We start from the raw sequence: 22,653 nt of genomic DNA, 5'->3' as shown, positions 1-22,653 counted from the left end.
AACATAGTACCTCTATCTTTCTATCAACAATGCGGAGAAGGCTGCTGTCCAAGATAGCCTGTCTTTTGTGGAACAGCTCTAAAAGTTAGGGAATTATTTATCAAACTAAGCCAAAGCATGCCTCCCCAATAATTCATTTGTTTTGACCCTGATCTTACCTTTTGAAACTATGAAACAAGACTTTTTCCTCATCTCAGTTCTTCAAATATATGAAAATGGCTAATAAGCCTCATGTTCAGTTTTCTGGCTCTAAACAGGCGTTTTAGTGTGTAGTTTGGCAAACTTTTTCTGTGAAGGGCTAGATGGTAAATATTTCTGGCTTTGCAGGTCACAGGGTCTCTGTCACAATTTCTCAACTCTACCACTGTAATGTGAAAGTAGCCATGGACATTATATAAATGAATGGCCATGACTGTGTTCCAATAAAATTTTATTTACAAAAACAGATAGCAGGCCAGATTTTGGCCTGGTGCTGTAGTTTGCTAGCCCCCTGATTTAGCCCATGGAAACTTATCAACAAGGCTATTTATGACTGATATTCCCCTACTCTGAAGCTGAAAACTTATTCTGTGATACTCCTGATTCTTCTTATACCTTTCGTTTCTTTTTCTTGTCTTACTACAAGATTTGGCTAGGATTTCTAGCTAGGATTGGCTAGGATTTCTAGCACCCCCTGCGTCTCCATAACTTTACTCCCTGGCCAATCATTTCCCTTGACACATTATCTATCCCAATTCATCTCTAGCTTGGAAATGCTACCTTGACAAGTCTTCTCTTGTTCTGCCATATTCTCACATATTGTTTGACCTCTCCCAGGCTGGCCCTTCTCCAATCTTCCCCACAAAACTGTGCACATTAAGAAATGAAGAATGTGGGCTTCCCTGGTGGCGCAGTGGTTGAGAATCCGCCTGCCGATGCAGGAGACACGGGTTCGTGCCCTGGTCCGGGAAGATCCCACATGCCGCGGAGCAACTAAGCCCGTGAGCCATGGCCGCTGGGCCTGCGTGTCCGGAGCCTGTGCTCCACAACGGGAGAGGCCACAACAGTGAGAGGCCCGCATACCGCAAAAAAAAAAAAAAAAAAAAAAAAAAAAAAGAAATGAAGAATGCTTTTTTCCATCCCTTTCTTTTTCAAATCTGTTAGACTCTGATCTTCATTCGGGCTTCAGCTTTTCTTCAGTTAACAGTCTAATGCTAACTATAACTCTAACCAAACCCAACTTCCCTCAAAGACAACCTAGAGGAGATAGGTAGAAAATTAACATTTACTGATGGGCCAGGAACTGCTGACATTTGTAACATGTGTGTTTCATTCCAATGTTATAGATGTGGTAAGGGCAGTTCGAGATTGATCATATAACCAGCTGTGGTCATGCAGCTGAGATTCAGGGAGTCAATCCCAGTTATAGAACAGAAATTCAAATTTGACTGGACCTGAGGAGTAGAGTGTGTGAATCTGGCAAAAGTAATTCAATACCATGTCACAAATACAACAGAGTTGCTAAACTCTGGTCATCTTCTCTCATCAAGACATTTACAAGGCATAGAATAACAAACATTTGCACTGAACTTTTGGTTTTCGGAACATTTCCTTCACAGTTTTATGGAGTAGCTGATTTTATTTCAATTTTACAGGAGAGGAAATCAAACCGCAAAGTGGTTAAAATATTTGCCGGAATTGCCAGGCGCCAGTGTCTTACTGTTTTTCTCTAGGAGAGTCCACAATTGCTCTTCTCGTAAAAGTCCGTACACCTCTTTTCTAGCTAACTCCTTTATTGTCTTTCATACCTCAGCTCCTTCAACATCTTTTCCAGGAAGTACTTCCTGCAGTCTCTCCCACCTTGTGCCCACCATCTGATTTAGATGCTCTTCCTCTCTGTTAACCCAGATCATCACCTTATTTGCACTGTATCTTAACCGATGATGCATTAGCTTGTAAGGAAATCAGGGGCACATCCTTGCCTCATTTAATTTTGTACTCAGTAAATATTTGTCGAATAAAGGAATGATGTGAGACGGAGCCAAGTCAGTGCTCCAGGGAGTCATTTTCCTGGGATGTTGCTCAGTCCCGGTTACACCTGGAGGCAAAACAGAAACCTCAGCCTCTTCCAGAAATAAAAGAGGATCCTCCCAGGAGCCATCGATCTCTGTAGCCAAGGGACATCAGAAATTCAAACCTGTGGGGTTTTAGACTAGATAGCAAAGAAAGCAGCATAACTATGGAGAAGAGCATAGGTTCTAGAGTCAGGCTTCTTGGATTTGAATCCTGACTTCACCATTTTCCAGCTGTGTGATCTTTGGCAAGTGACTTAGCTTTTCTCTGCTTGGGTTTTTAATCTCTCAAACGTGGATAATGATGGAACTCATCTGTATTAGTTACTTATTGCTGTGCAACAAATTATCCCCAAAACTTAATGTCTCAAAACAATAAACATTTATTATCTCACAGTTTCTGTGGGTCGGGAATTTGGAAAGGGCTCAGGTGAGTGCTTCCGGCTCTGGGTCACTGGTGAGGTTACAGTCAAGAAGTAGACTGAGGCTGCCTTCATGTGGAGCCTTGACTGAGGTTGGAGGATCACTTTCCAAGATGGCTCACTCATGTAGCTGTTGGCAGGAGGCTTCAGTTCTTGCCACAGGGAACTCTCCTTATGACATGGTAGCTGATTTCCGCCAGAGAAAGCAAGAGAGGAAGAGCCAGGAAGAAACTCCGATGACTTTTATGAGCTATTCTCAGAAGTCATACACTGTTACTTCCATGATATTGTCTGTGTTAGCGGGATGTCACTAAGTACAGCCCACATTCAAGGAAAGGGGAATCAGTCTCCACCTTTTGAAAGGAGGAGTATCACAGAATTTGTGGACATATTTAAAAACCATCACACTATCTGGTAGAGTTGAGTGAGAATTACATGAGATAAGAATTATAAAATGCTTAGAACAGGACTTAAGCAGCACCTACCTTGAATTACCTTCCTCATGGGTTAGAAAGGACGGATGAACTTGACAGTTCATCTGAAGGATGAAGGACAGTTCACAATCTGAAGGCTTTGGCTTGAAAAATTACATTCCTCTAAAAAATGGAGCAAAGATATTAAAAGCTGGTGCCGTAAGCCATTAAAGTATTCAGTATAGTTCTTGACATGAAAAGTTGTTCACGTTTTGAATTTTTAAAAGGAGGTGTAAAACAGCATGCACATTATGATCTGGTATTTGTGTAATTATATACTTATATCTCTGTATGTTAATACATAGGGAGCATTCTGGAAGGAGGTTCCTCATAGTATTAATCATGGTTATCTCCGGATGGTGGAATTTGTGTTAAGGTAAAAAAAATAGTGTGTGTTTTTCTGCATTGTTTGAATTGTTTTATACTGAGTATCTATCTACAAAAATAAGACAGGCATTTTCTGAAGAAAATAAAAAAGAAACCAAGTTGGAAGGAAGACACAAAAGGTGGAAAGGGTTAGGATGTTGTATCAGGACGTTGCTGCTCTGGGTGGGCTGGTTTGTTCCCTGTGATGTATATGATCGATAGAGTGTCCTTTGATCCTTCAGGGTAGTTGTGAAGACCTGCATGTGCTGAGAGCAGGTGAGAGTTTGTGACTGTCCTTGCTTGAGGGGACGTATATGTAAGAGAAGAAGGGAAGAGCAGAAAAGGAGGAAGCAAGGAGAAGAGGGACATCTGTGTGGTAAAGAGCAAAGACAGGGCGAATCTGGTGTTGACAGCAGAGCCTGAATGCCATCAGTTGCCTTGGGAAGAACAGCTTTACCTATAAATGAACGGTATACTTGTAATGGGCACCCTATGGGCCCAGAGTGCCTTGAATATCCTTTATAATTGCACTTGCCACATTGGACTGAAATCTGTTCAATTCTCTCTCCTTAATAGACTTGCAGGCAGGTCCTGGCTTTCTAGCCCATTACACAGTTCCCAACAGAGAGCAGGGTTCAATAATTTGGAGAATAAAATAGGCCAAATTATTTTTTAAAATAATGTCTTTTACAAATTGAAAATGTTTATGTCAATTGACATTCAACTGAATAATTTATTCAAATGAAACAGAGGGAGTTAAAAATGTATATACTTTATGGGAAAAAAATTAGAAACACTGCCCAAAGATGCTCTTTGAAAGGTTTAAATCTATCATCTGTCTCCCATTTGTTGCATCTGTTCTTTGTTCACCTTTTCCTTTTTTCTGCCTTCATTTTTATTAGTTGAAAAAAAATTTAAGATTCTAGTATCTTTACTTACTTCCTATATTTTTTTTTGTTACACTGGGGCTTATAGTATACATCTTTAGCTTATGACAACCTGACTTTAAGTAATGTTATCCCGATTCATGTAGAAAATAATCTTATAACAATATATTTCCATTTCCTCTCTCTTGACCTTTGTGCTATTATTGTCATATATTTCACTTCTGCATTTGTTAGTAACTCCACAATACTTTGTTATTATTTTTGCTTTAAGTGGTCAGTTATCTTAAGTTATTTAAAAAGTAAGAAAAAGTTGTATTTATCCACATATTTAACATTTTTCATACTCTTTATTTCTTTTTATAGATTCAGATTTCTATCAGGTATCATTTTCCTTCTGCCTAAAGGACTTCTTTTACCATTTCTTATATGTGAGTTTGCTAGTGATGAATTCTTCCAGCATTATATGTCTAAAAAGTCCTTATTTCATTTTTGTTTTCAAAAGATTTTTGCTGAGTATAGAAGTCTAAGTAGGCAGTATATATATATATATACACACACACACACACACACATATATACATATATTTATTTATATATTTTTTTTATTTATTTATTTTCCCCCAGTACTTTAAAGATTTACTCCACTGTCTTTTGGCTTGCATTGTTTCTTTGAGAAGCCTGCTATCATCCTTATCTCTTCTCCTCTCTACTTCATGTGTCTTCTTTCTCTAACTTCCTTGGCCTCGTTGAATTCTCAACTACTTCTCTTTAAATTAGACACACTGTTGGGTTTCATCTGGGTCCCACCTCCCTCCCCGGTAGCCTAAAAACTCTCAAGCTGTAAGCTAGGGCATTTATAGAGCTCACCTTATTTGTTTTTTTCTTCTTTCAGGGATCATTGTCCTATGTTGCCTGTTGTTCAATCTCTGAAAACCATTATTTCGTTATTTTTTTTCTGATTTTTTTTCAGTTGTTTAAGGAAGGGAGATAAATCTGGTCTCTGTTACTCCATTCTGGCTGGAAACAGAAGTTCTGAAATATTGAATTAGAAAAATGAAACCAACTTCTGATTGCGAAACTCCTTACTCAAAATGGATTCATATTTTGCTTTAGCTTAGAATTATGAGTTCATTTTTGAAAATCTGTTTAGTGCCACAGTGTTTGACATTATCCCTTTTTCTCACAGGATACATTTGAACTGGATTTTTAAATCATTGTAAGCCAGTGATGAATCAGAGGTTACAGAATGCAATGTCGAATAAAAGTCTTCGAAAGAATTGCTTCAAATGACCAAAGAAAGAAAATTGATCTACCACCTTAAAACCTGGATCTAGAAGAGCATACTGCACATGGTAGTAAGTGATAACTGGGGAAATTTATTTGGCTCTTAATGCATCTAAATGAAGGAACTGTCCCTTTGTTTCTCAGAGGGCTTGTACGCCTGAGATTATTTTAGTAACCCATAGTTTTATTAACATTTTGACATGATCACAAACGGGGAGAAACAGCAATAGTAAAGGCTGCTCATTGATCAAGATGACTTCTGAAGAAATGGCAGCTTCTGTTCTCAGACCTGTGACTCAGCGAAAAGTGATATCTGCTCAGTCGGCTGCAGATGAAAGTAATGATAGGGTCTCGAACATCAATGTTCCAAAGGCTCATCCTGTCAGGCAGAGCGGGGAGACTTCTCATACCATCTCACAACTGACCAAACTTACAGAAGAATCTTCTGGAAGCAACTTGCCCCAGATTCTCTCAGTAGCAAGTGAGAAAATAACAAGTGATGAGAACAGTAATGAAAAGTGCTGGGAGAAAAGCATACCAGACTCTGTGAAAAACCTTAACATTAACTGCAACAACATACTGAAAAACCATCAGTGTGGCCTTCCTCAGAGCCAGTTTTATGAAACGTGTGATTCTACCACAGAGGAAGGCCTGTGTTTGGAAACTGGAATCCCTTCTTCACTGGAAAGAAAGGTGTTCCCTGGAATTCAACTGGAAATAGACGGACCTCCCGCGGGCATTAGTCCACTAGGAACTCAATCAGCCATCATAGAGACGGGCAGGGCACACCCTGACAGCAACATGGCGGTATTTCACTTTCAGTATGAAGTTGACAGAAGAATGTCAGACACATTCTGTCCCCTATCAGATAACTTGATTTTGGATGATTGTGGAAACTGTGTACTACCTGCTGTTGGTGGGGAACAAAAGAACAATTACATGGCGTATACTTGTAAACTGATGGAATTGGCAAGTAACTGTGACAATAAGAATAGGCAGCTGCAGTATGATCATTGTGACCCCTTGAATGACAAATACTTGTGCTTTGAAGGCTCTTGCCCGAAGGCCAATGTAGTATGTTCAAGTGACAGCTTTTGTGGGGAGGATTTTACTGACAGTCCACCTGCCAAGACCTTTCTGAGCCATTTTGAGGACTTCCCTGATAATTGTGAAGATGTAGAAGAAGATTTATTCAAAAGCAAGAAGGAGCGGTCCACTTGGTTAGTGAGGAGATTTTGTAAAAATGACAGGGAAGTAAAGAAATCTGTATATACTGGGACAAGGGCAATTGTGAGAACTCTGCCTTCTGGTCACATTGGGCTGGGGGCTTGGAGTTACGTTGATCGGAAGAGAAACGGTCTCTTACTGCCTTGTGGGAGAGTCATGGAACGGCTGTCAACAGTGGTGACTAGGCGAGATGGGGGCCAGCGTCTGTCAGAAGCCCAGTGGTGTCCGGTAAGAGTTAAAGTTTCTTTTGATCAATTCTTTAAAGTTTGATTTTTTTAAAAATCCAAATCTCCATTGTCTTAATTCATGAGAAATTTTCAGTTCTGGCAAATGATTCTTAGAGGAAGCATTTGTAATTTTTGGAAACCAGTAGACCTAACAGATACTGGAATTGATAGCTATCAAGATTGTGTTAACGCCACAACAATATAAGTAACAAAATACACATATGTCACCAGGATGGGAGAAATTAGGGAGATCCCCTGGTTACTGTACGCAGGATTATAAGATGGAGAGAACTGGCAGTGGGAAAATGACTCCCTCAACTGATTATCTAGTTGTGTCCTCTGGAGAGACATGCTTCTGTCCTCTTCTACCATGTAGCTCATTGTTTGCTTTTAGGTTGCAAGGCCTAAAGGAACTTAAATCTGTTTTCCTCCGTTTTCTAGCCAATGCTCCCAGTTTCTTCCCTCTTCACCCTTTTTATGCCATAGGCCCTTTTGGCAATTTGGTAAAGTCTTTAAACTGAGAAGAGCACTTTTAAATGCATCAAACAAAGTACAAAGGATCATAAAAGGCACAGATTATGTGGATATACATTTATCAAGATAATTTTGAAATTGTAATATAGCAGAGCACCATAATGGCATAATGCAATAATGGCATCTAGCAATGTGATAACGATCATAATTTCAAAGCAGTGATGAATGTTAGTAGGGAATGGTTTGCCTGGGGCTTTCCCAGTTTTAGCACTGCAAGTCCCATGTTCTGGGAAGTCACTCAGTCTTGGGCAAACCAGGGCAGTTGGTCACCCTAATTATAAATACTATTTTAGGTCTCTTCCATGACTATAATATATGGAAATATCTGTGGTTTCTGTTGGTGACAAAAATCACAAGTACTGCTAGTATTACTGAAGTTCATAATCGAAGGAAATGCTAAATTTCTATTTGAGATGAATACAAAAAATTTTTTTCATCCAAATTTCTGGGCTCTCTGAGTTCTATCCACAGTTCCCCCTCTTTAAGTTAAGATTCCTGCTTTAGAAATGCACACAATTATCTGCCCACTCTTGGACCTGATCCTTGCATCGAAAGCCAGCACCCTGTATCATCTCAGTTTTTCCCTTCTCTGGCTAAATAGCCCTACTTCCTTCAACTGATCTTCATGGAAGAACCCTTTCTATAACTCTCACATTTCAGTTTTACACAGTTCCTTAAAACCTGGCCCAGTAAATAAAACCTGGTCCAGAACATCCCTTTTATTGAAATATGACTAGTATATTTTTATTTTAATCATCATCAACCATGGGAGCTAATGTTTATTGTGCATTTTACATGTGCCAGGCATTGGGCCGAATAACTTACATACTTGATTTCATGCAGTCATCTCCACTACCTTCTGATATGGTCTGATTATTAACCCCATTGTATTGCTAAGAAAACGGAGTCTCAAGGAAATTCTGTACCTTGCCCACAGTCACTTAGGTAGTAGTGGTATAACTAGGACTGTAATCCAGGCAACTCACACTCTTAGTTTCTTGAGATCAAGAAAGATATAAAATTTAGATTAAGCTTTCAAAGGAGTGAAAGAATTCTGTTCTTTTCACTGTATGTTGATTGAGTAGCCCCACTCACTAATGCTCATAGTATCTCAGACTTCTCGTGTTCCACACGGTGCCTCTAACCCTGGTTATGTGTTAGAATCAATGTTCAGGCTCCACCCCAGACCCTCTGAATCAGAATCACTGGGGTGTAGGGCACAGCATGAATAATTTCTCAAAGTTCCCCTGGTGGTTCTATGCTTCTATGGAGTTGAGAACCACTGACCAGGAGCTTAAACTGAGCTCTTGGCTTTTTGGTCAGGACATTTCAGGAATATTTGCTCTGCCCTAAATTCCCTGACCCGGCTCTCATTCCCAGCAGTGTCAGGGCTGCCCTGGGAGCCTGCCTGAAAAGTGACAGCTTGCAGGCCCTTCTCTCTGTACATTTGATGGGCAGTTCAACCCAGCAAGTGTCAAGGGATTTGGTTTTGAATCTTCATCTGGTTCCTCATGAAACCTGAGTCAAGAGTTGGTGTCAGCTACCCACATGCTTCCCAGCTCTTCTGACACAATTTTGTCCACACAGGAGAAAAAAGCTCATTCCAGGCATGTGTGTCCTGCCTGCACTATGGTGACTTGTCCAGTGCTGACCGTGAAACTGCTGCTGATGGCAACATGTCAACCCGCTTAAAAATGCATTGATTTTAAAATCCATGTACACTTGAAATTGAACATTAAGAACACAACAGAAATTTAAATACACAAAGTAAATGGAAGTAGATGGCTTGAAACCATTATCAGAGTTCCCCACACACTTATACAGTCATGGGGGTCATGAATCTGATGTCAATTTCAGAATAATTTTTGGCATGCCTTTATTCATTCCTCCAGTTTCTGGAGCCCTGCCACTTCTTCTGAGAATGTTCACTCAGACCTGTCCCTTTCTGTCTGTCAGAGGCCTTGGGATGGGTAATTTCCAAAGAAAAGAACCAAAGAGATGATGTAAATCATCTTTTTCCTGCTTCTTAGTCTCTGGAGGCTGGGAGAGCCTGCCACACCTCCCTCAGAGTAAACCTCAGGAACTTCTCTCTCCTTCTCTCTGTCTGGGCTTCCTGGAGGCTGTGGGCATTTTTATTAACCCTAAAGATGAAGCTGGGGGATGGGCCAGTTGTTCTCCTGTTCATTCGTTTGTTCTTTCTTTTTTTTTTTGTAGTTAATTTACAATGTTGTGTTAGTTTCTGGTGCACAGCAAAGTGATTGTTTTTTATATATATATATATATATATATATATATAAATATAATTTTTCATATTCTTTTCCATTAAATATACTGAATATAGTTCCCTGTGCTATACAAGTATGACATTGTTGCTTATTCTCCTGTCCTTTCTTAAGGTAATTTCTGAAAGGAGAACCTTTTTTGAACACTCAAACATGGCAGAAATGAATCAATATTTTCTAAAGTATCATATTGTCTCTGCATCTCATTCTTTAGTTTGAATCTGGTGGAAATCCTTCTCAAAAGTTGCACAGATGAATTATAGCCCCTTTCCCCCTGCTCCTGTAAATTCCATCCTCCATCTAAAAAAACTGCAGGCCCCCAAGGTTATGCTCCTGTTCCTCTTCTTTGATTATTTCACATGTCCGTCCTGGCTCTCCAATCAGATTGTAAGCTTATTAAGGTCAAGAAATGGCCCTACCTTTTGTATACTGTCCATAGTGCAAGCACAATGCCAAGTATTAAGAAAATAGGACAATGCCATGCTTAGAATCATGGTCTCTGGAGTCAGTCGCCCTGAATTGAAATTGTGACTTTGACTCCAACACCTACTGGCCATGTGACCTTGGGCAAGTTGTTTAACCTCCTTGTCCCTAATTGCCTTAAAGGTAAACTGGGAATAATGGTTCTTGGGGGATTAAATGAAATGCTACCATAAAGTCCTCCCACGGTGCCTTGCCCCTCTTCTCACCTGGGGCTGTTATCTTGCGCTTTGTCATGAACTGTCCCCACCTCCTTCTACTCTTTGGTGCCTTCTCACACAGGGATGTTTACCGTGGTATGCAGTTGAAGGTATGTCCTTCCATCTATGATGTGGTGGCTTGCTTAATCCCTCCCACACGTTTAGAGTATGTGTTATTTGTCCAATTAGTTCCTTTGCCTCACATTAAAAAATTTTTTTCTTGTATGCCTTCGTCAAAATGACCCAATTAATTTATGTTTGCACAGCTGTGCAGGGAAGAATGGATTTGAATGGGAGACATTAATGAGGATTAATGCTTGCTGACTGACTAACCATATTGGTATCCTCCTCCTCCTGCCTGTAAAAAATTAAAACCTACCCCTTATTCAGTTACAACCCCCCTTGCCTGCTTTCGATTTATTGGCTCAGCAAGACGGCATATTTTGGCAAGTGGCTAAACTCTCCAGGTTAGATGTTGGTTAAAGGTGCTTTTCCTTTAAAAAAAAAATTCTCCCCTTGCCCAAATTTTGGGGAGTTTAAGTATCTAGAGTTATTCTGAATATGAAGTACAAGAGGATCCTGCCTCTGCTGGAATCACTCATGTAACCTAGTTCTGCGTGCACTGAATGATGGAACATGGAGAATGTGAAGGTGGCAGGGCAGACAGCCCACCAGGTCCTGTTTTGTTGCTTCATTTGTTTCCCTGCCGTGATCCACAAGAGGATTTACCATGAAAGAATATATACAACAAAATAGAAAAAATGAAGTTTTACTTTTTAGAAATCAGACTAGGAAAACTAAATTAAAAACCAGCTTCTATGTCGCTATTCCCTATTCTGCTTTCTGCCTTCTAAAATGTGTCTTTCTCCTTCACATTTTATTCTATTCTCTAGCAGAGAAAATTAAACTTAAGAGGCAGTGAAAAATATTTGAGTGTTTAACATAAATGCCTTTGTCAGCATATATGTCCTGGATTCTTTATTTTCTCTACATGTGTAAAGGGACCAACTGATAATAAATTCATCTTCTAAGATGTAACTGTTATGGATGATCAAATATCCATTGAGCCCTGCTGTCCAGTGTTGTAATAGATGGCAGTTGAAATAGCAACATGTCTTGTTTTCTTATCTGGAAATTTGGTCTCCCTGCAACTTGGGTACAGTTTGGACCTTGAAATAATTAAAATTTCACAGGGTGCCCAGGTAAGCTGAAAGCCTGTACTTGGGGACATGCCAGGCCTCCTCTTCCATTACTAGGGTTATGTCAGGGTCATGACATGGGTATAGGACGATGCTGGCCCCTTCCTGCTGAGCACAGTGAAAGGGAATCCAGCTCCCGGCCAGCCCCTGTGCAGTTTAGTCACATCTAGTGCATCAGTGGAAAATGTGATGGGCTGTCAATAGGACAGTTTTCCCTTATTAGCTGCATTGGGGCAGTTTAGAATGAATTTACTTCCACATCTCTGTAGTTACACCAGCTCTTTGGCTAGGATTTGGCAACAAAAGAGAAAAAAAGGGGGGGGGGGCGGGCTTCCCTGGTGGCGCAGTGGTTGAGAATCCGCCTGCCAATGCAGGAGACACGGGTTCGTGCCCCGGTCCGGGAAGATCCCACATGCCGCGGAGCGGCTGGGCCCGTGAGCCATGGCCGCTGAGCCTGCGCGTCCGGAGCCTGTGCTCTGCAGCTCTGCAACTGGAGAAGCCACAACAGTGACAGGCCCACGTACCACAAAAAAAAAAAAAAAAAAAAAGGAATGAGAAACACTGACCCTGGACCGTAGTTTAAGGTAAATGTATTCATGGCCACTGTTACTCTTTTTTTTTTTTTTTTAAGTTTTGCTATGAACTGTTATTCTTATGTTAGCTTTAGGACACAATCAGATTAGGATTTTTTTTCTTTTTTTTCCCTTTTCCCCAGATGTCCTGCATAATGAGAATTGGCAGCTGGAGAGGCCTGCCCCATCCCTGGAAATGGGCTGTGGTTAAAATGTGGCCTGAAAAGAATCAGAACCCGTGGGCAAAGATTAAGAGCATCAGGTGGAGGCCTGATCTAACCCACACTGTGCATTTTTTTACACAGGAGGAACTCAGGCTGCCCATAGAATGACTTCCCCATAGTCATGAGTGATGAAGTGGCCCTCTCCCCACCTCCCCACCCCGCCCCTCCCCTCCCCTCCTCTCCCAAGTGCTGACTCAAGTACAGCAGTCCCCTTAGGGCTTATAGGCCTCCTGGAGTGATGGGATTCAACACTCAAGGATTGAAGCATTTTTGGCAATGGGGGGAGGGGGCGGTGACCATCCCCTGACCCTCCATGACCAAACTAACTCATGGCTCAGGCAGGATCTTCCCTGAAAATGTCTTCTCAGACAATGGTGCTAGGGTCATTTTCTGACCCTGAAGAGCCTCATCCAGTAGTTTTTTGTTGTAGTAGCAGGCCTGGATGCATTCAGAGCCTCAGATTAAACAAGGGTCTCAACAGAGCTCAGTTATCCAAATCCCTAACCCCAACACTCAGCCCTTGAACCCCAACCCCTTCCCTCTCATTTAGGCCATCACCCCTCAAACCCTCAGAAAGAACTCAGCAGAAAACCTTTCCCCTCTGCCTTCAGCAACACAAAGACACAATGATCTTCAAGGAGAGCCCATACATTGAAACCCAGTAGACCCCCTTGGAGGGAAGGAGAAATGCTTTGATTTTTTTTTTTCTTTTTAAAATGGCTTTATTGAGATACAATTCACGTAGCATACAGTTTACCTATTTAAAGTATATAATCCAGTGGTTTGGGGTATATTCACATATGTATGCAACCATCTCCACAATTTTAGAACATTTTTATCACCTCAAAAAAAACCCCGTACCCTTTAGCTATCACCCTCCATTCTCTCCACCCCTTCCCCCCTCCACCAGCCCTAAGCATCCACTAATCTACTTTCCATGTCTATAGATTTCCCTATTCTGGACTTTCATATGAATGGACTCATATAGTATGTAGTCTTTTGTGACTGGCTTCTTTCACTGAGCATAATATTTTCAGGGTTCAAAGGTCATCTATATTATAGCATGTATCAGTACTATGTGACTTTTTTCTGCTGAATAATATTCCATTGCATGAATATACCACATTTTCTTTATCCATTCATCAGTTGCTGGACATTGGTTTTTTTTCTGCTTTTTGGCTGTGAACTTTTGTGTACAGGTTTTCGTGTAGACATATGTTTTCTTGAGTATATACCTAGGAGTGGAATTGCTGGGTCATATAATTGTGCTTAGCTTTTTGAGGAACTGCCAGACCTTTTTCCAAAGCAGCTGCAGCTTTTTACATTCCTACCAGCAATGTGCTAGCATTCTAATTCCTCCACGTCTGACCAACATTTCTTTTTTTTTTTTTTTTTTTTTGTGGTACGTGGGCCTCTCACTGTTGTGGCCTCTCCCCCGTTGCGGAGCACAGACTCCGGACGCGCAGGCTCAGCGGCCATGGCTCACGGGCCCAGCCGCTCCGCGGCACATGGGATCCTCCTGGACCGGGGCACGAACCCGCGCCCCCTGCTTCGGCAGGCGGACTCTCAACCACTGAGCCACCAGGGAAGCCCCAACATTTCTTAATGTCCTTCTTTTTGCTTATAGCCATCCTAGTGGGTATGAAGTGATATCTCATTGTAGTTTTGATTTGCATTTTCCTGATGGCTAGTGATGTTGAACATCTTTTCATGTGTTTGTTGACTATGTATGCATCTTTGGAGAAATGCCTATTCAAATCCTGTGCCCATTAAAATTTTTTTTTAAATTATTGAATTCTTTTATGTATTTTGGATATAAGTCTGTTATCAGATTGTGATTTGCAGTATATAGCTAGATATATGTATAGGTATAGGTATAATGAATGAAAGTCAAGAGGGCAGCAAAGAAGGCTTCCAATTTTAATGCACAGTGAATCTTGTTAAACCTTTCCTTTGGATATTGATCTCATTCTTAGTCTTTCTTACACTACCCCGCCAGCAAAAACATTCAAGTAAAACTTTCTATCTTCCTTCTCCCCACAATTCTCTCCAAACTCCAAGTCTGCATAGTTTCTCCTTCCTCTTCTGCCCAAGCTTTTTATCATGCATATAGGTCGTTTTTCTAATTATCCGAATTCTGCTCCCCAGAGCAGTGGCTGGGAACCAGATTGTCTCCTGCAAACTTGTGCATCACAAGGAAGGCATCTGAGGCAGTGATCATTGAGGAGGATGTCACCACTTCATAGTAATGTGCTCCATCATGCACAGGTGCAGCAGGGCCAGGCCTGGGCTGAGACAAGCAGGTGCCTAGGGTGCAAAATTTAAGGAGGCAGGGCCTTGCAAGTGCCAACTCTGTACTTATTAGTGAGTGCCTCCTTAAATTTTGAGCCCTAGGCAGCTTACTTGTCTCACCCTAGTTCCAGCCCTGGGTATGAGGGTCTAAGAGTATCTTTGGTTTAGAAATGCATATTATCTTCCTAGTTCAGGAATGGCCTTGACTAAACACCCATATACCTTAATACAGATATTCTTAAAATATAAGTTAAGAATGGTTCCTCATTTTTAAGGGTTTCAAAAAAATCACAATAATAACATTTCATAACATGTGAAAGTTATAAGAAATTCAAATTTTACTCTTCACCAATGAAAGTTATTGGAACACAGTCACACCTGTTCTTTTATGTGTTGTTTACAGCTGATTTCTCCTTGTAACAGCAGAGTTGAGTAGCTGCAATCCAGACTGTATGGCCTGCGAAGACTAAAATATTTATTATCTGGTCCTCTACAGCAAATTTGCCTTCCCCTGGCTTAGTTTGGCTTCCCCTTTCTACCTGGCTAATTCCTACCGATCCTTCCTTCCTGAGCTTAGATTTCACATTCTCTCCATGGTCTTTACTACCAGTCCCCTCCCCCTACCACTGATCCCAGTACAGAGTTTCTCTGACAGTCAGTACTCAATACGTATTTCTTGAATGACTCCCTGAATTATAAATGAATAAAGGCAGTTTCCACCCACTTATGGTGTCTTCTCTCCTTCCTCAGACCCAGTGCAAGCTTGTTAGCTATGCTTCCCTTGACCCTCAGAGCTTGGAACCAGTTCCTTAGTGCAGTGCCTAGGACAGAATCAATTTTCCATTGATATTCAGAAGGATCTTTTTCAGTCCTGTGAACCCAGAGATCCATGCTTGTCACCTCCACAGATTTTGCCAAAAAGACAAAGAAGGGACATGTTTGGACCTCCTTGTTCCTGGCCCACCATTTCAACTGGCTGTAAAGACCCTTGAGAAAGTTTCCAAATGTTTTGTGTTTATAAGGGAACACCTGATTCTGCTGTTATCTGCAATGGGCCAGGGAGGAAAGAAAGGCCCCTCCTGTCAAGACCCAGGAGCTCTGTCCCTGCCCTTCAGAACCCCCAGTCCATACAGGCAGATTTCCATCATGGACCAGAGGAGATCTAGCTTCTGTTTCTCAGTCATGGTCAGGGATGAGGTTGGTGGTAAAGAGATGGGGACAGCATGCCATGTTTGTTAGTTGAGGAGATCATTGTTGGAGTTTGGGAGGTGTTTGGCCAGTTCCTTCAAACCATCTGACCCCTTAATACTCTCAATAATAGACCTGAGGTAGCACCTTCCCACCCCCCAAAAAAGACCTAAGTACCAGTTCCAGCTCTACTATCAACTGGTTGTGTGACCTTAAGCAAGTCACTTTAGGACCTGGGATTTTAATTCCTTTGGGTATAAAGGAAATTGAGGGCAGGCATGGACTCATTGCCTACTTCGTGTCAGACACTGTATATATGATTTGCATATATTAACTTAATGTTTCCTGTTAAAACCCCCAGCCGGCTGTGACTTGCTGATTTAAGTCCCAGCTATGGATTTTGGGATGAGTGAGTGTTCTGCCTCACCCAGCAGTACCTCCTGGAGGTTTGATTTGGAGAGAAACTTGTCACTTTAACACTTGGAGTAATGGCAGGACAGAGGAGAGATGCTCCTTCATCACTGGCTAAGCCCTGAAATGCCTGGAGCAATACATCAGCAAGCACTTAGTGGGTTCTCACAGGGTGCCAGGCCCTGGGCTTTCCAGATGTCTTTGCTCTTCTCCCTCCTTTCACGCTCACAGCAACTGTCTATGAGACCGATACTATGAACATCCTCATTTCATGCTCATGATAAGTAATGGGACCAAGCTCACACAGTGTCAGGACTTGAACCCAGGTCTGCCTACCTCCATAACCCACGCTCATAACAGTTCCTCAGAAGTTTCCCTGGAAGATTCTGATGTAACTCACCCCGGTAACTTGGCAGAGGTTCTGCTCTCTTATTAAATGTGCAAATGTTGAGCTGGATGAATCCTTGAGCTGTTTGTTTCTTCAAATGTGAGTTGGGTGTGACCTTTGGATGAAATGGGAGACGTGGGGAACAATACCAATTCTTAATGTGAGGGGCATGTTGGCTATTGAAATGGCTAAGATTTCTTTTTTATGACTCAGACTGCAAGGGGGAAGAAACCAAGCCTGAAGGTTTGAATTTTTTACTGAATTGCTGTAATTTAGAAGGACATTTTAAAAGTTTTATAAGTAAGTAAGCAAGAACAAAGTCCAAAGCAAACTGCACACATCTGACTCAGAATCTATAGCTTATTCATGATCACACTGAAATAACCAAAACTAGGGGGAACATAATTCAGTATTTTTCCATTTTAATTTCAAGTTTTCTCTGACCCTTCAAAGATTCTGAGCAACTGACCTGAGTATGAAAAACATTACTCAGTAACATTTTTTTCCTTAATCACACCATTAAAATGAAGTTTTCACCTACTTCACAAGGTTGTGGGGCTGGAGAAAAAAAAAATGAGTTGGTTGGGTATTCAAGTGCTTGGCCAACGTTATGAAATCTCCCCCCAGTTACAACTTTTCTTACTCCATGCTCTGAGGATTCAGAGTGAGGCACCTGGAGAAAAAGGGACTCAAAAACTACTGCAGACGCAGCAAAACAAAACTAGAATCAGCTGTATCCTTTCAGAAATGCTGCAAGCATAGAGTGGAACCTCCTTGCCGAAATCCGACCTTTAGTTTCTCTTTCATGGTACCAGCCTAGTTTTAGTAATGTCATCTTCAGCTTGAGACTGGGTAACTTTTATCACCGACACCTAGTTGGTCTTATCCCTATGTTTGGATAGAATAAGGAATCAATTTTTTCAGTAGACCATGCTGAGTAGCCTAGCTTCAGAAAGATTTAGCACCAAATTATAAATGGTGAAATTTTAATAGTGAGTGTGGATGTGTCTCGAGAGCCAGCATGTAGGAGTTTGGCAGTGGGAAAGCCACATGACTTCAGTTTTTCCAGATTGTGTACCCTTCCATCAAATAGTAATTTCTTAGCCTTGAAAGGCTCTCTTCCAGAACAAGGGGAAAGTTCATTTGAGTTCTAAATCGGTGAATCCAAAACTTGTTTGGTAGCAAATCCATTATTTTTCTCTTCAGTTAGGCCATGAAAATGGTCTCAGGCCCTGGATGGACCAGCCAGTTCTTCTTTTGATGGCCACAAACCAAATATGGGCACTGTGATGATGGTGTGACTGGCATGACTGATATTTTGTGAGGGTAATGCCATTATTGTGGCAACCATATTTTCCAAATAAAAAGCTGGGAACTTTTTATCGAGAGGAGAGAAGGGCAGAATATTTGAAATTGAGATTGACCCAGGAAATCCAGAATGATTAGACTTGGTAGTTATGGATCACAATTTAAAGGAAAAGCATTGTGAGTGAACTAGTACAAATCTAATTTGTTCCTAGAAAAAATCAGGAGCCTCAAAATGAATGACTTGATAATGGCGGCAAAGATTTGTCCACATGTATAAATAACACATTAGAAACCCAGAATGGGGATCCAGCAAGTATTTTTCCCAAAGTTTTTGTTTTTCTGTATTTTGGCAAGTATTTGGTAGCTACCATGATTTGGATGTGTGAGGTAATTAAATAGATTATTTTAAACACAGGGCATGTGCAGCTAAATAAGGGTTTTCTCTTTCTAAGGAATCATCTCAAAAGGCTCTCTCTGTTTTCCATTCATGCTGCCATTATGCAAAATGTCTTAATCCTTTGAGCTTGGATTGAAATTTTCAGAACAGTCCATTCAAGCATCCTGGTTAATGGTGGTTTGGGTCAGTATTGATGTGTGACTACAAATGATAGGATTGGTTTTATTCAGGGTCTTATAAACTGACCAGAGGTGAAACGAGGTGTCTGGCAATGTTTTGAGCAAATGTAAAATTACAAGTCCTGCATATAAAACAACTTCAATGCAAACTTGGTCATTGCTTCACAGTCTGGCTCACTGCTTCCCTTCAGCATTGATGGATAGTTCAGAGGCGCCTACAAACCCATAGCGCACCTTTGGCTTGGACTCAGCCTCATGAGCACAAAGCTCATGCCAGAGGGCAGATTGAAATTTGGCCCCATCTTCTTCATCCCTTTTGGCCAGGTGCCCTTATACAGGGCACAACACTCTCAACCATATGTGATGATCCTGGGTAGTACCATGTGGAAGAGAATCAGAAGAGCTACTGAAGCCCAAAGCTACAATTGTTTTATCTCTTAGATTCATACATTATGTGCTCAGCATGGTGCAATCTGTTGAGTTTCAATGGTCTGAAATATAAACAAATTTAATTGGTCCAGTGTGAATGCTTTTCTAGGTGAATATAAAATAAGTATTTGGTAACTTTATGAACTACACAATTCTTGAGCTGGAAGGCCCATCTTTTATAACTTTATTCAGCTCCTCATTTTGTAGATAAAGTAGCCAAGCCCCAAGACAGGTGAAGCTATTTGACCAGGTTCACATAGCTCATGGTGGAAGACATAGAACTAGAAACGGGATCTCTAAGGACTCTGTCTTCTCATCTCTAAAATAGGATAAAAATGTGTGAAACAACCTGTCACATAGTGGGTGGTCTGTTAATTTCAGCTGATTCTGAACCTAATGCCTTTAGGGTTCCTGGGATGCGTAGATCCCTGGTACAGCACTTGGTCTAGAAGAGTTTATGTTGGAATGGTAGAGGCCAATATGTCCATGCTATCTTTCATTTATTCCACCATTTTCCCAGATTGTAAACAACTTTGGTTGGTGCATAGTTTATCAGGTTTTTCCTGTGTTCTTTGGTCTATTGCAGGTTTCACAGCTTATCCTGTCTTCAGTTCTTTAAGAAACTGGCTCATCTTGTTGCAATAACATTGTCAGTTCTTTAAGTACTCAGAGATGCCCTTTTAGTTTGAATGTAGCCAAGTTTTGTGAGTTCATTTCTCCCCTTAGTCCAGTTCTTTCCATCCTTCACTTGGCAGGTAGCTCTCTCTGGTTAATGACTGTAAGTTCTTCAAAGCATCCAGAACAGCCGTGGGATCCCTCCCAGTCTCTCAGGAGGATATTTCCCCCTTGTTCGTTTTCTCTTATTTATGGGAAGCAGCGCCAAATATGAGACACTGAGCCAGTGTCAGAGAGGCCAGACCTGGCCCAGGAAGAGCTAGTATGGCCTGAGCTGCAAGGAATCCAGCCAGGAATCCCAGACTCATAAAACGTTAGCACTGGAAGGGCTGTGGAGACCATCAAGTCCAACCCTTCATTTTACAGAAAAGGAAACTGAGGCTCAAAGAGAGGCAGAGGCCTTGCCCAGGTCTGGTCAGGCATCAATTTCAGAGCCAGGCTCTCAAGCCAACTCTTCTCCCCTGTGCCAGAAGCCAAACACTATTTCTGACCCATAGGTGTGGGGCTGAATTGATTGTATTATGTCAGTTAAGTTACTGAAGGCTTAAGGCTCCACAGTGGTTAAGTGAGCTCAGGAGCTAGAGTGCCTGGGTTAAAATTCTGACTCTATACTTACTAGCTCTGTGACCTAATGAAAGTTACTTAACCTCTCTGTGCCTCTGTTCCCTCATCTCTAAAGTGGGGATAATAGTTTGACCTACTTCTTTGGGTTGTAAAAATTAATAAGTCCTTATATGTTAAATGATAACATATGTTAATGATAATGTTCTTAATTTTAAAGCATTTAGACAGTACCTGGCACTATTGTTGTTTCTCAAGCCTCAATTTTTAACCAAAACTCTGTGTTATCTCCCCATAAATAGAGATTTTTCTCTAGGGACCCTGACAAAATAACTCTAAATTGTGGTGTATAGTGTCTGCCATAAGAGTGGGAGGAAGATTTGTATAGCCTGAGAAGACTTCCTGGAGGAAGTGGGATATCTGCTGAGTCCTGCTAGGTGTTGGGATTGCTTATCTTCCAGCAGTGAGAAAGCAAAATATTCCATCACAAGAAGACTGACCACCTTTCTCACTTGCACGAGTCCATGTGACTTATTCCAAATATAACGTTGATTTCAGAGGCCTTCTGCCATTTTGCCTTAGTGATTTTTTCCCCCAAAGACATTACTTCACCTAAAACTTAAAGTGATGTAAAATTAGCTTCTATACTTTGCAAAAAGTTTTTGACAACATCTGTTGATGTGAGGAGGCAGAGGACCAGTTTGTTTATGTGTTTGTTTTTGTAGTTGGCCATTTTCAATAATAAAATAAGAGTCATAAAGTTATCAGCTGACTAGATGATGGTTAGCATTTTTTAGCAATAAAGAATTTTTTAACTGAGGTATGTGCATTGGATTTTTTATACATAATGGTATTGCACAGTTAATAAACTACAGTATAGTGTAAATGTTGAAATCATTTGGACAAATACCATATAACTTTTTTAAAAATTTATTTATTTTATTTATTTATTTTTGGTTGCATTGGGTCTTCGTTGCTGTGCACGGGCTTTCTCTAGTTGCGGCGAGTGGGGGCTACTCTTCGTTGTGGTGCACGGGCTTCTCATTGTGGTGGCTTCTCTTGCCATGCAGCACGGGCTCTAGGCACACGGGCTTCAGTAGTCGTAGCATGCAGGCTCAGTAGTTGCGGCTCGCGAGCTCTAGAGCGCAGGCTCAGTAGCTGTGGCACATGGGCTTAGTTGCTCCGCAGCATGTGGGATCTTCCTGGACCAGGGCTCGAACCCTTGTCCCCTGCATTGGCAGGGGGATTCTTAACCACTGAGCCTCCAGGAAAGCCCAATACCATTTAATTTTTATATGCACTGGGAAACCAAGACATTTGTGCAACTCGCTTTATTGTGATATTCACTTTATTGCAGCGGTCTGGAATCATATCTGCAATATCTTCAAGGTATGCCTGTATTGTGTTGGCTGTTAAAGGCCCTTTGCCTTTCCATATATACTTTAGAATCAGTTTCCTGAGTTCTACAAAATAGCTTACTGGGATTTTGATTGGGATTGCTTTGAATCTACAGGTCAGGTTGGAAGAACTGACATCTTAACAATGTTGTCTCCTTGTCCATGAACATGGCATATATCTCCATTTATTCAGATCTTCTTTGATTTTTTGTTGGCATTTTGTAGTTTTCCACATATAGGTCCTGTATATATTTTATACTTATAGCTAAGTATTTAATTTTTGAGGTATATTGTAAATGGTATTTTTTAAAATTTCAAATTCCAACTGTTCCTTGCTCATATATAGGAAGCATTTGACTTTTGTATATTAACCTTGTATCCTGCATCCTTTCTATTACACTCACTTTTCTTTATTGGGGGGTCAGTTTTGGGGGATTTTCTACCTTGAAAATCATGTCATCACAAATAAAGACATTTTTATTTTTTCCTTTCAAAAAAAATAATAAATTTTAAAAAAATTATCAGCTGGAAGTAAAGCTAGGGCCTTGAAATACCCTGTATTCCCTCTTTTGGCCCTCTCATACCTCTGCCTATCCCCTTTCCCCACAACACAAGTACTATCATCCTCAATCCTTTCCATTATTCCCTTTTCTTTTTATACAATGTTGTTGCATCTACATGTATTCTTAAGAACTACACATTTTTACTAAATGCCACTGAATTGTATACTTTAAAATGGTTAGTTAATCATATGTTATGTGAATTTCACCTTGATCAAAAAGCTATGCATTTTAAATTTCCGTTGTTTTGAGCTTTACATGAAGGCATGCCTATGTGTAATCTTTTGAGACTTTCTTAAAACAACATTATATTTCTCAGTTGCATTTATACTGTTCTATGTTGCTGTAGTTCATTTGCTTTGATTGATGTAAATATTCCTCTGAATATATCATAGTTTACTCATGCATTCTCCAATTGATGGACATTTAAATTGTTTCCAT

The 22,653-nt window shown here is 40.8% G+C and overlaps 1 protein-coding gene across 3 annotated transcripts in view; it reads left to right on the top strand.

The window, feature by feature from the left end:
* The window catches only part of PLCE1 (phospholipase C epsilon 1), a 328,855-nt gene that overhangs the window by 33,216 nt on the left and 272,986 nt on the right, over positions 1 to 22,653 (top strand). For all 3 annotated transcript variants that reach the window (XM_067024972.1, XM_059054408.2, XM_059054405.2), the window contains exon 2: positions 5,385 to 6,937. In XM_067024972.1, coding sequence (XP_066881073.1) covers positions 5,735 to 6,937 — 1,203 coding nt within the window. In that variant the 5' untranslated portion in view covers positions 5,385 to 5,734. The remainder of the gene's footprint in view (positions 1 to 5,384; positions 6,938 to 22,653) is intronic.

Source organism: Kogia breviceps, chromosome 2 (assembly GCF_026419965.1).
Source record: "Kogia breviceps isolate mKogBre1 chromosome 2, mKogBre1 haplotype 1, whole genome shotgun sequence".
Classification (NCBI taxonomy): domain Eukaryota; kingdom Metazoa; phylum Chordata; class Mammalia; order Artiodactyla; family Physeteridae; genus Kogia; species Kogia breviceps.
The sequence above is the reverse complement of the archived record's forward strand: the minus strand, read 5'-3'. Positions and strand labels throughout refer to the sequence as shown.